At 32.3% G+C, this 14,282-nt stretch overlaps 1 protein-coding gene across 2 annotated transcripts in view; it reads right to left on the bottom strand.

The window, feature by feature from the left end:
* Window positions 1–14,058, bottom strand: part of LOC110023090 (protein TIC 40, chloroplastic-like) — a 74,148-nt gene extending 60,090 nt beyond the window's left edge. For both annotated transcript variants that reach the window (XM_020722320.1, XM_020722326.1), the window contains exon 1: window positions 13,677–14,058. In XM_020722320.1, coding sequence (XP_020577979.1) covers window positions 13,677–13,890 — 214 coding nt within the window. In that variant the 5' untranslated portion in view covers window positions 13,891–14,058. The remainder of the gene's footprint in view (window positions 1–13,676) is intronic.
* Window positions 14,059–14,282: the final 224 nt, after the last annotated feature.

The raw sequence follows: 14,282 nt of genomic DNA, 5'->3' as shown, positions 1-14,282 counted from the left end.
AACTTGATTAATCTCCAAGCAAACAAATAGGATATAATGGATAATCTACAATTCAAGAGGTGGATCAACTCTCCCAAACCCTAACCTTAACACCTACAATTCGAGAGGTAGCACAACCCAATCCTAGGCATAATAAGCCCTATTTATACCCCATAATAATAATAAATAAAAGATTAAATTGCCCTAGGCGCCGGTAGATAAGCAACAAGAGGCGTAAATGCAATTCAAATTCAAATGGAATTGAGGTTAGCAAGTTCATATGATTTTATAAAATGAAATCTAGAAACCAATGCCTAGTAATAATTGTGGCACAGGAACAAATGAAGGAAAAATCTGCAAACAAGACTACATATTGAGGAAAAGACCGCATATGAATCAATGTGAAAAATAAGAATTTAAAATGGGATGACTCGTGTTATAATGTTAAGAAGAGAAGAACTCAGCAATATATTTAAATGAAGCACCTTCGATGTCCCTGCTTCCTAGAAATGATTTATGATTTCCGATCAATATGCATCATATATTATTTAAAAGAGAGTTACTTATAGAGGACCAAGTTCAATTGCTAGTTCAGCAGTTCCACAATACCAGATTTAGTAAATCAATACTTTGCTTTAAAAGAAGGAAAAAAACTTGCAGCAGCAAAAAGTAAAGTTGGCACCAAACAGAATTTTTAATAACCAATCCAAGTATACATGAAATATAAACCTTAACTAAATGGTTCAGAATGATGCAATGGCAGCCCCATTCAAGGTCGGATTGGTCACACCTGATCATTAGAAATCAGAATTATCCAAATCAACTCTGTAAGATCTAGACTACCTGCTTCAAGTTAATAGCCTAACCACGCCTGTGACATCCCATGCCGTTAAAAGGCCATACCCAAAAACCAAAGCGGTAGCAGTTTTGTCGTTTTCTCTACTGCTCGCAGCCAAGGACCTGTCAAGGCTGCCCCCACTAGCTCACAATTTGCCAACACATTATTTTGTTCAACATGATTGAAAATGGTGTAAATCATTGCAAAACAGTTGGGCTTCCAAAATCCCTTGAGCATCACCTTGTTAAAAAAGGTATTATAAGCGCATGCCTCAAATCGAGAAGCACAAAAAATGCCGGCAGTTCAATCAAATTAGGTTAAAAATATTACAATATGTTTTATTATATTATTAATAGATGTGATATTATATCATATTATATTATAGTTATATCTAATATATCTAATACAATGCCTCAAAAAGATCAAAAGTCATTATAAGTATTAATAGTGTTATTAATTTATTATTTTAATTTAAATTGTATGGAATCTAATGTTAATTAATATAAGGGTCAAGAAAATAAATATACTAATTGAAAAAGATTTGGAAGATGCCAATGAGAGAGATAAAATGATGACAAAATTTATCACATATGATAATTCTCTAAAGAAAATGACAATCAGAATGAGATCATCGGGATCCTCATGATGTATTTAAATTTTAAGTGATTGCTTAGTTTGAAACTCATTACAAACTTCCATTTTATATCAACATTTAAAAGTGAAATTTGTGGTTCATACATTTATGATCATAAATTAAATTAATATATCAATAATTTATATCATATTCATGAATAATTTTTATTTTATGAGCTTATTTCTCTATTTTGAGGTTTGCATCTTGCCAGCTAAGATCAAATACCTCAGTTCCTGATTTCACCTTTTTAGACATTGGTGTTGCATTCTTCGCTATTTCTCAATTTGCTTAAAGCAAAAAAGATCCTCTAATGGCAAAGAGTTTATCAATAAAAAAAACACAAAAAATTATATATATTCCTTTGATCAAGGAACCAAAAACCTTCCCATAATTACTCTTAACAATTCAATTGCCAAAACTTCAAACCGTTATAATTACTGCACAAATCATGGATTAGAAACACCACTGGCCACAGTTCAGGTCCAAGCAATAGGATGTATCAAACCAATCATAGCATTGTTTTATCACGATTTGATGATAAGAGAGTGCAATCTCATTGTTTGTAGTTGGTAACTATTAGGAATATTTCTAATAAAGAACTATGCAATTTGTAAGTAGCTCATCATTCAATTCATTAGAGGAGATTTTCCAATTATGAAGACTAACAAATTCCATTAGAAATATCAAAAATTAACCCCACCTTGTCGGCATTTGCATGACGCCTTTGTCACAACTGTCACTTGCAAGTCCAACATTACCGTTGTCATGTCATAAGACCTGTGTATGAACCCTAATGCATGCAACAATAATTGTTCGCAAGATTTGCGCTATTAGTTGTAGTGAACATTTAAGAGACGTGTCACAAGCAATCATTGAGAAGATCTATGTTGCATTCCATCACTTTCATGACTTGCATTAGAGCCCGTATTACAGCTACCTACAAGGAAAGCCTAAATCTACTCATTCGAAAATCATAGTTGCAACTTCTAATTAATTCGTATCATGGATGCTTGCATTATGCATGCATCACCAACAGTGTCCCCCATTCTACACTAAAATTGTTGACAACTCATCAGTTTTCATTATAGTAATTGTTTGTCCAATCATAAAAAAGTTTCTACGATAGTGGAAGGTGTTCTACCAAGCAAAGCTTGATAATTTCTCTCTCATGGGATTTTTCACATAAAAACTCTCATCTCATGATTATCTTATTTACTTCATGATTACATATAAGATCCAAAACCTAAGGTGATCATAACGACTCAAACTCTCCCGACTCAAAATCTCAAAAATAACAGTTTGGTGTGGCCTGTAAGAAGCCTTCCCGCCTTTGCAAGATATTGATAGAAATAGTCGAAGATCATCCGTATGCAAGGGCCTTAAAGCTCTCTATCCAAAAATCTTGATTGACTGGTTTCTTTCCTGAAGTTGCTTCAAATCATTTCTAGGTCCTTTTTTTTCTTATGAAGGTGAAAAATGGAGCACTAAGAACATTGTTATTAAGGAGTAATATCGCAGTCAACCTCCATTGAAGGATGATGCACTCTCAAGACCATAAACAAAAAAGCTATTTCACCACATCAAAAATAAATCGAGGCCGGTTGGCGATTCAACTCTAGCGTTGAAAGGGTGTTTGTCAATTTTTTGGGTATAATAGTATAGAGATAATAACCATTTCACTACATTTATTAGACGCATCAAGGTGCATTTTGTCCATCAACATAGAAGCTTGAACAAGGGACGATCATCATTATATTAATAAAGATGAAGTCGGCAAAATCAAGACATTCCTCTATGAAATTTTAAAGCTGCCACAATAGTCACTGCTATCATCAGCTAATGCAATCAATATTGAGCTTCCAACATATACTTCCTGGTCAACTGACATCAAGTCATAATTTCCATCAACACTAAGTTGCTTTCCTTGCCAACATAATGTCTCCTCCCTTTGCCAACGTGAAGCCACCTCCCTAGCAAACATCAAGTAACCTCCTCCACCTCCCTTACTAATCAAGTCGCATCCTTCGCTAACATCAACAAAGTTGAACCCTCCAATGCTAACTTGACCTCATTCGCCAGTATACCAGAAGTTGCTATTATCAATTGAGATAAAAAATCATCAACTTACAACCCTTGTTGACCAAAACCCTCAGTTGCTCGAGCCATTGCATGTGGCTTGCAAACACTGCCTTTAAACATCTGTTGCAATGAACTTACAATCATATCATGAAAAGGATTCCATCAAATTGTCCACCACAAAGCAGTCCATAAGAAGAAAACTTCCTCACAATTTAGGCATCAAATTGAAAGGAGATTGGAAAATGGAGTTAACTGATTGTTCTAAATCATTTGATTTCCTAGAAATAACCAATGATGGTGATTCTCAAATCACAATATTGAGAACGAAAGAGAAAAATAGCCACAATGCCACAAGTGAAGATGGACCAACAATTGGAGGATTGGTGATCATGATTGGTAGGCAGAAAATCATTACAGTTGGATCAGAATTTAGATTAAAATAAAATAATATGAGTAAAATTATTTTGTTTTTTTTTTTTTGAAATACTTGCAACAACATCAACAACAACAAAACCTATATCACAATAATTGGGGTAGGCTACATGAATCCTTTTTCTCCATTGTGTCCTATTTAGTGTCATATTTTCATTTAATTCTAATAAATTAAGATTATATTTTATACAATATGCCCAAGTCTTCCTAGGTCTACCTCTGTCTTTCTTAACATAAGTCGAATCCAAAACATCTACTCTTCTAATCAGATCATCAAATGGTCGTCGTTTAATGTGACCAAACCATCTAAGACGACTCTATCTAATTTTGTCCGTCACTGAAGCTACACCAACCCTATTACATATATATTCATTTTGCATTTTGTCTCTAAGTGTAAAGCCACTCATCCACCTAATCATTCTCAACTCGGCAACACTTAACTTAGTTTTATGCTTCTCTTTTAAATACCAACATTTAGCACCATAGAGCATTGCAGGTCTCACCACCAGCTTATAAAATTTTCCTTTCAGTCTAAGTGATACTTTTCTATCATACAATAGGCCTAAAGCATTCCTCCACTTCAACCAACCAGCTTGAATTCTACTAATAACATCCCCATCAATATCACCATCACTTTGAACAATAGACCTAAGATTTCTAAAGCGCTCACACCTTTTAAAAATTTGATCACCCATAGTTACATTTCCGTCACTAGAGCTACAACTACTAAAATTACATTCCATGTATTCAATTTTAGTTCTACTCAAACAAAGGCCTTTAGACTTCAAGGTAGACCATCATAATTCAAGTTTTTCGTGAGCTTTTTCTCTCGTCTTATCCACGAGAAGGATATCATCAACAAAAAGCATGTACCAAGGTACATCCTTCTGTAAGTCTCCAGTAAGACCATCCATAACTAAAGCAAAAAAGATATTGGCTTAAAGTCGGTCCCTTAAATAAACCAACAAAAATAAGAAAATATTTGGTCAATCCCCCTTCTGTTTGAACACAAGTAACAGCTCTTGTAAATATATGTTTAATGACTTTAATATAAGTCATATCAACACCTTTCTCCTCAAGAACTCTCCAAAAGATATCTCTTGAAATACTTGATTAGAATAAAACCACTTGTAATTATCTTTCAATTTAAAATAATCTTATTTGTATTTGTGGATAGAGATCCCTCCCCTCAAGCCACCGGATTCCAAAACAGCCAAACAGTCGGCAATCCTACCCCTAGTGAAACCTGCAGAGACCGAAACAGCCACACAGCAGTGCTGCCATCGCCCAAACTGCTCCCAGCATAGCCAGATCCATTAAACTTGTCGTGTTGGCAGCAAACCTGTTGTCCAGCGCCATCATAATGCAATCATCACTCTACAAAAAGGTACAGAAAACAGGAGTTAATGCAGCGGCTGTCTAAAATCAACAGGGGAGGAAAACAAAAAATCACTTTCAATCCCATAACAGAACAAAGGCAGAAACAGCACGAATGTTGCTATATAGTCCAGAACAGTGACCAGGATTGCCATTACAGCCATCCAGAAGGGAAACAACAACTTGGCTCGTTGTCCTACAACTTTAAAATAAAGAAAGAACTTATTATCTATAACAAAAAAACACATTTTAAGCAACACTAAATTGATTCCTCAAAAGAATTCTTGTAACGTTTTCTAACTAGTATAACTTCTCATGGTGGGCGGACACAGGAACATCAAAAGATTGGCTATGGATCACTCTCAAAAGAGTTCTTGTAACGATTTCTAACTATTATAGCCTCTCAATGTGGTCTTATACAAGAACATTAAGAGATAGGCTATGGATCATGCCATAACTATTGGGCCTACCATCGCCGCCACTTAGATGAGTCACAAATGCCAACAATAAATTGTACCAGCCGCAGCCTATAAGGTAACCCCAACCATTAACTTTTGGTCTGCCTTCGTTGATGCATTTGGGCGTGCTACAATTTGCAATTCCAAGATTATTGCGGTCGTTGCCTTCGGACTTATCAATAGCAACACCATCGGTCTCATGGTTACCATACCCCATTAGTTAGCTGCAAAAATCACCTCAAAATTGGTTGTGATCCCCCAGGATTTGGTGCTGTCACAATCACTTCACCTGCCTTTATCGCCGCCTCCAAGATGACAATTGCAATCACCACCGTTAGGATTGTCACATCTTCGACCTTCAGGAAAGCTACAAAATTGTCTCCAATGCCATCAAAGTCGATGCCCTTAAAAAGGTCATGATAGATTCCTTTGAATCTGCCAAGGTTGTTGTCTCCTTGACGACTACCTATGAGACAATTAAGTCCATCACTATCGCCACTCAAAGGCCCTCAGTTATGCTATCTTCAAGCATATCTTTAATTGGCCTAAATTCTAATAATGTTCAATACTATTATTGAACCAATTTCCATAATAAAATACTAGAACCTCCCCTCTTGTCCATATTCTCTTTTTCTTGCAAGTAAAGCAACTCCACAACAGCAAGCGCCTCTTTTCAAGCTCCTTTCAATCGACCCTAGCTCCTCCACAATAATCTCCTCTCGGCTCTTAAGAATCATCCCTTCCCTCCCTCTTCCTCCTAGATTCCGCTCTACCCCTTCACAAATTGATCCCTCCCCAACTACGGAGCAGCATTTCCCAAGCCAACCACTATTTTATGTAACTTCAATTTAAATAAAGAATGAAAGACTTGTACAAATATGAAAAAAATTAGCATCAAAAGTTGTCGCTATCCTGTTAGTAGTAACACTAAGCATGAAGCAAGCATTTATATTTCTTCACATAGTGCTTATAATGAGAAGGTTAATAAGGCCACTAGAAAATAAAATAATGGAAAAATTTTTCAAGAGCCTTCACTTTAATTTGAACAATAGGGGATATATCTACACATCTCTCAAATACATTATAAAATTTGAATAAAATCAAAAATGGAGGAAAAAATAGAAGCCGACAATCCTTTAGGAAAGCACAAAAATTACAATTTGAGGATCATAAAGAAATAGATTTAACGATATAAAGCCTCAGTCTATGTGTGTTAAGTTATTTGCTATCCAAAGGTCATCAGTATACAGATCCAACAATACAAAGCCTTGATCTGTGTCTTAAGTTCTTAGCTATGATTGAAGCAGACTCTCCCTCAAACTGGAAGACAGAAATCTACCATTCCAAGTTCGCTTAACATATTTTTAAATGATGGGTTACAGAATACTTTGGTGAATATTATAACGCTCCAATTTAGTAACAATAGTGTTGCACTCCCGGATATAACGCTCCAATTTAGTAACAATAGTGTTGCACTCTCGGATGAGGAGGAGACAGGCTCATGCAATCCTTTTCGAGGAAACGAGGGAAAAGTGAGGAGGGAAACTCGAGCGAGCACCTTTACCTTTATTTTGAGCAGAGTGGTAACGGACGAACTCGATTTAATGAAAGATTAAGGCCGAAGACATAAGGCATCATCGAGTGGCTCGAGGCAGACAAGCAAAGTGACATAGGTGAGCTCAATAGCCTTGAGGTTTTGATTAAGGTGAGAGGGGAGAGAAAAAGACAAATCAAGAGAACAAGCAGCAAACCAGGCAAGAAGCAACAATTTATGCGAGCAAAAGTAAAGTTGAGCCAGTTTGACAAGAAGGAGATTGAAGAAGCACCAAGCTGTGCAATTGGAGACAGAAGCAAATGACAAGCTTAGGATTTTAGGAAAAAGGGATGTGTGAGACTAGATTCTTTTATTATGTCAATACTCTACATTGAAGTTTGTTAATGAGGTATGAGTCATAACTAAAATAAATATATAGTTAATATATCTTAAAACATTATTTAAGGTAAAATTTACATATGATAGTTAGAAAGTTAAATTAGTTAAAAATCAACATTAATATTATTGAAATTATGAAAATCAAACATTTTGTTAGAGGCCATATACTAATAATCATAATGTAATGAATTTGATAAAATTATAATTGTAAAATTTTAATTTATAGGTATTATAAATTTAATGTATAATAGGGAAAAAGTAAATAAAATAAAATAAAACAAAAGGAAATTTAATAATTAAGTCATATATTTGAATAAGAATTATAATATTAATAATTAAATTTAAGGAATTTCAATTTGTAATTTAAATTATACGATTCATAAAGATTAATTGAGCATAATTTAAAAATGTTATTAAATAAAAAGAAATTTCATGTTTAATTATTTAAATTCATAAGATTAATTATAAAGCAACATAATTAAACATAAATTTGAAGGATTATAGTCATAGTTAAAATGATCTAATAAGAAATTTTTTTAGTAATTAATATGCAACAAAGGTAAAATTAAGTAATATGATATTAATTTATCAATTTTTTCTATTATTGGTGTTCAATTGAAGGAGTTATAACTTAGAGTCAAGGAGGGTGGAAAGCTCGAGGTGAGTCCTTGTACTTTTAAATTATAGTAGTGTTCACTTCTTCTAAATCTAATACATGATGTTAATTATTCAAATAAGTTTTATACCGTAATAGTAAAAATAAACTGAATTATTTTTTCTTTCAATTCATCTAGTCATATTAAATTTTTTGTTACCAATTTATGTATATGTCATCTATCGAATAATTCAACATATTATATTATGAATTGAATGTTGTAAAAATAAGAATAATATTGACTATTTTGATGGCTTGCATGTGCATTGAATATAATAAATTTTACCACTTTATGGTACTAGCTGAGGGACGCTAAGGTATGTTTGTATTTAATGAAAAAGGTTATTGATATTGATGTACCTTAATTAGCATAATTTTTGGACGATGCTCAAGTGAATGTTGTTTATACATTAAAGGATATGTATATGTTACTGTTATATTAAATGCATTGAATGCTTTGAACCATCACGAACAATCACAAATGAATGTTTACTGCTTTTGTAATGATTGATAGTATTTTTGACAAGCATGCGTATTATTTTCTCTTTAATTTTGTTACTATAATATAGAAGTACGGGTATTCACTGGTTTTTTAGTTCACTGCTATTTTAAATTAACATTTTAGTTCTAAACTTTTATTTAAAGATGAGTAATAGAAAAGGGAATGTACATAAAAGACATGAACAAATTGAGCTAAGGTAAATTTATTATTTGCTTAGTTTAATTTTTAAGTTTGTAGTTGCTCTTTCAATAATTTTGGAATAATTAAATATCAGTTATAGAACAGTTATAGAACATGAAAATATAAAATTTAAATTATCCATCTTGGGAAATTATAAGCTCCAAGTCGGGTTGTAACAAAAGTGAAACCAATAACAAGATTTTGAATACATAATATGAATCTTATCGAAAAAGACAATAGATTAATTAATGAAAAGCTTAAATTTGAATTTTAGAGTGCTCTCAGAGGATGAAGAGAGGGACTCTTGCAATGATTTAAGAGGAGACAGACAAAGTGAGGAGGGAAGATCGAGCGAGCACCCTTACCTCTGTTTCGAGCGGAGTCGTAATAGATGAACTCGGTTCAATGACAAGTTAAGGCTAAAGAAATAAGGCATCGTCAAGTAGCTCGAGAGAGGAAGACGACATGACACAAGCGAACTCGATAGCCTTGAGGGTTTGATTGACGGTGAGAGGGGAGAGAAGAAAACAAATCAAGCGAGAGAGTAGAGAACGTGGGAATAATTAGAGAATGTGCTAATAAAAGCAAAGTTGAGATGATTTGACAAGTTGGAGATCGAAGGAGCACCTACCCATGCGATCGGCGATGAAGACATGGAATGAGCTATGAACTCGCAAGTAGATCAATGGTGGATTTTCACGATAAATGAATTCTATGAGGTTAGGTTCTTTTATAGTGTCAATATTCTACATTAGTGCAACTTTTAATGAGGCATGAGTGATAGCTAAAATAAATATACATTTAATACATCTTAAAATATTATTTAAAAAGATAAATTTTAAATATGATAGTTAGAAAGTTAAATTAGTATTTAAAAATGAACAATAATCTTATTGAAATTATGAAATTGTTAGAAGCCCATATAATAATAATGATAATAATAGTAATAATAATAATAATAATAATAATAATAATAACAATAATAAAAGTAGAAAAAATAATAATAATGTAATTAATTTGAAAATATTAAAATTTAAAAGGGTTTAATTTATATTTTGAGATAGGTATTTAAATTTAACATATAATAGAGTAAAAGGAATAAAATAAAATAAAACAAAATAAAATTTATAACTTAAGCCATATATTTGAATAAGAACTATAAGATTAAATATTAAACTTAAAAAATTTTAATTGGTAATTTAAATTATATGATTCCTAAAGGTTAATTAAGCATAATTAAATAATGTGATTAAAGAAAAAAAAATTAATGTTTAATTATTTAAATTCATACGATTAATTATAAAATAACACAATTAAACTTAAAATTGAAGGATTATAACCTTATAGTTAAAATGATCTAATAAGAAAATTTTTAGTAATTAAAGAGTAACAAAAGTATAATTAAGTAATATGATATTAATTTAACAAGTTTTTTATATTATAGATGTTCAACTGAAGCAGTTACAACTTAGACTCGAGAATAGTGAAATGTTCAAGGTGATTATTTGTACTTTTAAATTATAGTAATATTAGACTTTTTCTAAAACTAATACATGATGCTATTTATTCTGATAAATCTTATACTATAATATTAAAAACAAATTATTTATCTACTTAAGTTTATTTGGTCATATTGAATTGTATATTATCAATCTTTGTATATGTCAATCTATCGCATAATTCAAAGTTTTATATTATAGATTGAATGTTGTAAAAATAAGAATAAGATTAACTATTTTATTTGCCTGCATGTATATGTTGATATGATGAACTGATACTAGTTGAGGGACACTAAGATACTCGCACACATAAACAAAAAAAAAATTATTGATATTAATGTACCATAAATGACAAAATATTAGACAAAACTCATGTGACAGTTGTTTATACACATAAAAAATATATGTGTAACTATTACAATAAAACACATTGAATGCTTTGAACCATCATGAACAATCACATCTACAAGTTTACTATTTTTGTACTGATTTATAATATTTCTGACTAACATGCATATTCTTTTCTCTTTCATTTTTTTTACCATAATTAAGAAGTAGAAATACTCATTGGCTTTTGTAGCTCACTATTGTTTTAAATTTACTTTTCAGGTTTACGCTTTTATTTAAATATGAGTAAATGAAAATGGAATATACATAAAAGACATGGATAAACAAACCTAAAGTAAATTTATCATTTGCTTAATTTAAATTTTAAATATATAGTGGTTCTTTCATTTATTTGGGATGCTTAAATGTTAATTATAGAACATGAAATAAAATAATTTAATTATTATCATCAATGTTCCCATTTTGAAGAATTCAAGCCCGGGTCTAGTCATGACAAATATGTCGACCAGGTGATTTCTCTTGATATTGTCTAGTATCTACATAAGCTATTTATTCAAAATCTTTTTTTTTTGTCCTGACTCAATTGGAGTTTCACATGGCCTGCATTATGTCATCTTAGTTTCTTTCAATAAGTCCATAACATATTTCTGTTGCGAGAGAAATAAGAAGGTCCACTGATCTCCAGTAGCATAGTATTTCGCAATCGTTTCGTGGTCAAGGGATCAATATCTTCTCAAAGTAACAAATTTAGGTATTTAGGCTACGAAGTTGGATCCACAAGTTATTTGATATGTCCCTTTCTATTTAAAAATATCTCCACGATTTTGGACCATGTAAGATGATTTTTTTTTTTTCATTCAAGCGATAAGATGCTTGAAATACCTGAAATTCTTCTTCGGTCTAATTTTCGTCATTAATCATGGCAGAGATTTCAAAGAATTCAAACATAGTGAATAAAAGGACAAATCAGCAAAACGAATAAGGTTAGAAGTGAAAACTCTAACCTTAGAGAATAAGAACAAATACTAGAATGAAAATCCTAACCTTTGTGAATAAAAATAAAAGTTGGAAGTGAAAATTTTAACCTTTAATAATAAGAATAAAGACTAAAAGTGAAAACCCTAAGCTTACTCTGACACCATGTTCAATAAAATAATGGAAGAAACTGTCAAGTCTTCATTTTTCTTTGCACAATAAAGATATATATACATATATATATACATATACATATATATACATATATATATATATATGTATGTATGTATATATACAAACACCTCCCATAGGCATTCTAAAATTGAAATAAAACCAAAAAAAGAAGAAAAATAAATAGGGGCCGACAGTCCTTTGGGAAAACATATTGATTACAATCTGAGGGTCATAGAGAGATAGATCTAATGGCATAGAGTCTCGATTTTTATGCCTCAAGTTCTTTGTTATCCAAAGGTCATGTGTAAACAAAACCAATGGTATAAAGGCTTGATTTGTGTGCCTTAAATTCTATGCTATTATGGAGCAGAAATTCAAAAAGGTCATGGTTTACAAGTTTGGTTATATAAAAGCAAAAAGTATAAACATTATATTTTCTTATTAAATTATAGTTTTTTTTATATCTAAGTCTTAAAATGTTTAGTTATGATAATATTTCAGTTTTAGTTTTATGTTTTTAACAATCTTTGGTACTTAGGCTTTTTCAAGCATTGCTAATTGCTTTTCTAGTCTATTTTTTTCCTCTTTTGCATATATTTTGCTCCTTAATTAAGCTTCATGCTTCTTTTTCAATATTTTTATAATCGCTCTCTTACACCTATATTAGGTTTATTAAGAATGATTTTTTTTGTTGAATTTAATTTATATTATGATATTTTACTAAGATTATTATGCATCTACGGGCTATTCATGAGTAATAATAGAGTCGGAATGGTTGAATTATAAAGGTAGAGAAGTGATTTTGTAAATATGTTCATATTTGCAAGAAAAGATTGTTTAGTTGAAAGCATTATGAACAAAAAAGAGGTTTTCATTTTCATTTATTTATATATTTTGTGGTATTTGGTTTGAAGTAAATCAAATATAAAGCATTTATAAAGAAGATTTAGAATAACCCAAAATGTCCAATTTTGACGAATTTAGAATTTGCCCAAAACAAGTGAATTCTAAATGCAAGAGAACTCACATCGGATGAACTCAAACTTCCTACCCACGGCTCCAGGATCCCAACCCCACCGCCCCTAGTCACCACCCCCTGGCTCTTATTTTAAATAACATGGCATACACAAAAACATATTTCAATGGATTTAATTTGCATCCAACACAACTTGTACATTTTTTAAATGAATACATTCAAATAACCTCACATCTCTAAAAAGCAAGAATTTTAAAAACATCCAGCCAAACAAACCTTTAATAAGTTCTCAAAAATTTTAAAATATGTGCACTCCACTAACAGAAAATTTTGTTAACATGCACCATTGGTAAGTTGTAATAACATTGTTGACAATGGAGGGAATGGTTTCTTCATTCAAGTTTTAGTGGTGAAACCCACAATCATATAAATCTCTAAATCCTGAAATAAGCACAAACAGATTGTGAGAATCCAACCAATATTAACAACGATAACGTCAAACAGTTTTCAGTAAATCCTCACAGGTGTATAAAATCCTGTTTTAAAGTGATTACAGAATCCTATTTGAAGCAAAACAACCCCTATGGAAAAATAAACCTCCAGACATCCGAATTCCCAAAAGAACATAAACAGGTCCCTGTCCACGAAACTCTCAGCGAAGCTTCGTCGCGGCTCTCGCGTCCAAGTGACGAAGCAAGGAAACGGGAGACTCTTGATCTACGAATTCCCTTCCCGCCCGCCGGCAAAGAAAGTAATGGAAATGCTGGCCATCGCCGGATTCGAATATCGTTAGCAGAGGGTAAACCGGCGACGACAGAGAATTTGCTGGACGCCAGAGCAAGATTTTCCATTTTCTACTAGCTCACAAAGCCGGCTTCCTAAACCGTAGAGGTCGCGCGAGGGTTTATGCGATGGGAAAGAGAGTAGAGGGGGAAGGAGTAAGTACTGCCTGTGCTGATATTAAGCGGAGAATGAATGATAACGCGAAGTTTCTTGCCAATGTACCCCTACCACGGTTCTGATTTGTAAGTGTGCAATATTCTTTGGCCTCAAATTGGAGGCTCATTTAAGGGTCTGTTTGACGCAGCTGTTGATTATTCATAATCTGATAAGCAGATTATCAGAATAATCTGTCTTGCTATTTGGGGCAGCTTATTCAACATAATGGTGGTTAAATGACATTCATGCCCCTTTGTGATAAAACTGTTTGGGGCAGCTTATTCAGAATAGCTTATTGGTAGTA

Source organism: Phalaenopsis equestris, unplaced genomic scaffold, assembly GCF_001263595.1.
Source record: "Phalaenopsis equestris unplaced genomic scaffold, ASM126359v1 Scaffold000002, whole genome shotgun sequence".
Classification (NCBI taxonomy): Eukaryota; Viridiplantae; Streptophyta; class Magnoliopsida; order Asparagales; family Orchidaceae; genus Phalaenopsis; species Phalaenopsis equestris.
This window is presented reverse-complemented; position numbering and strand designations above follow the sequence as displayed.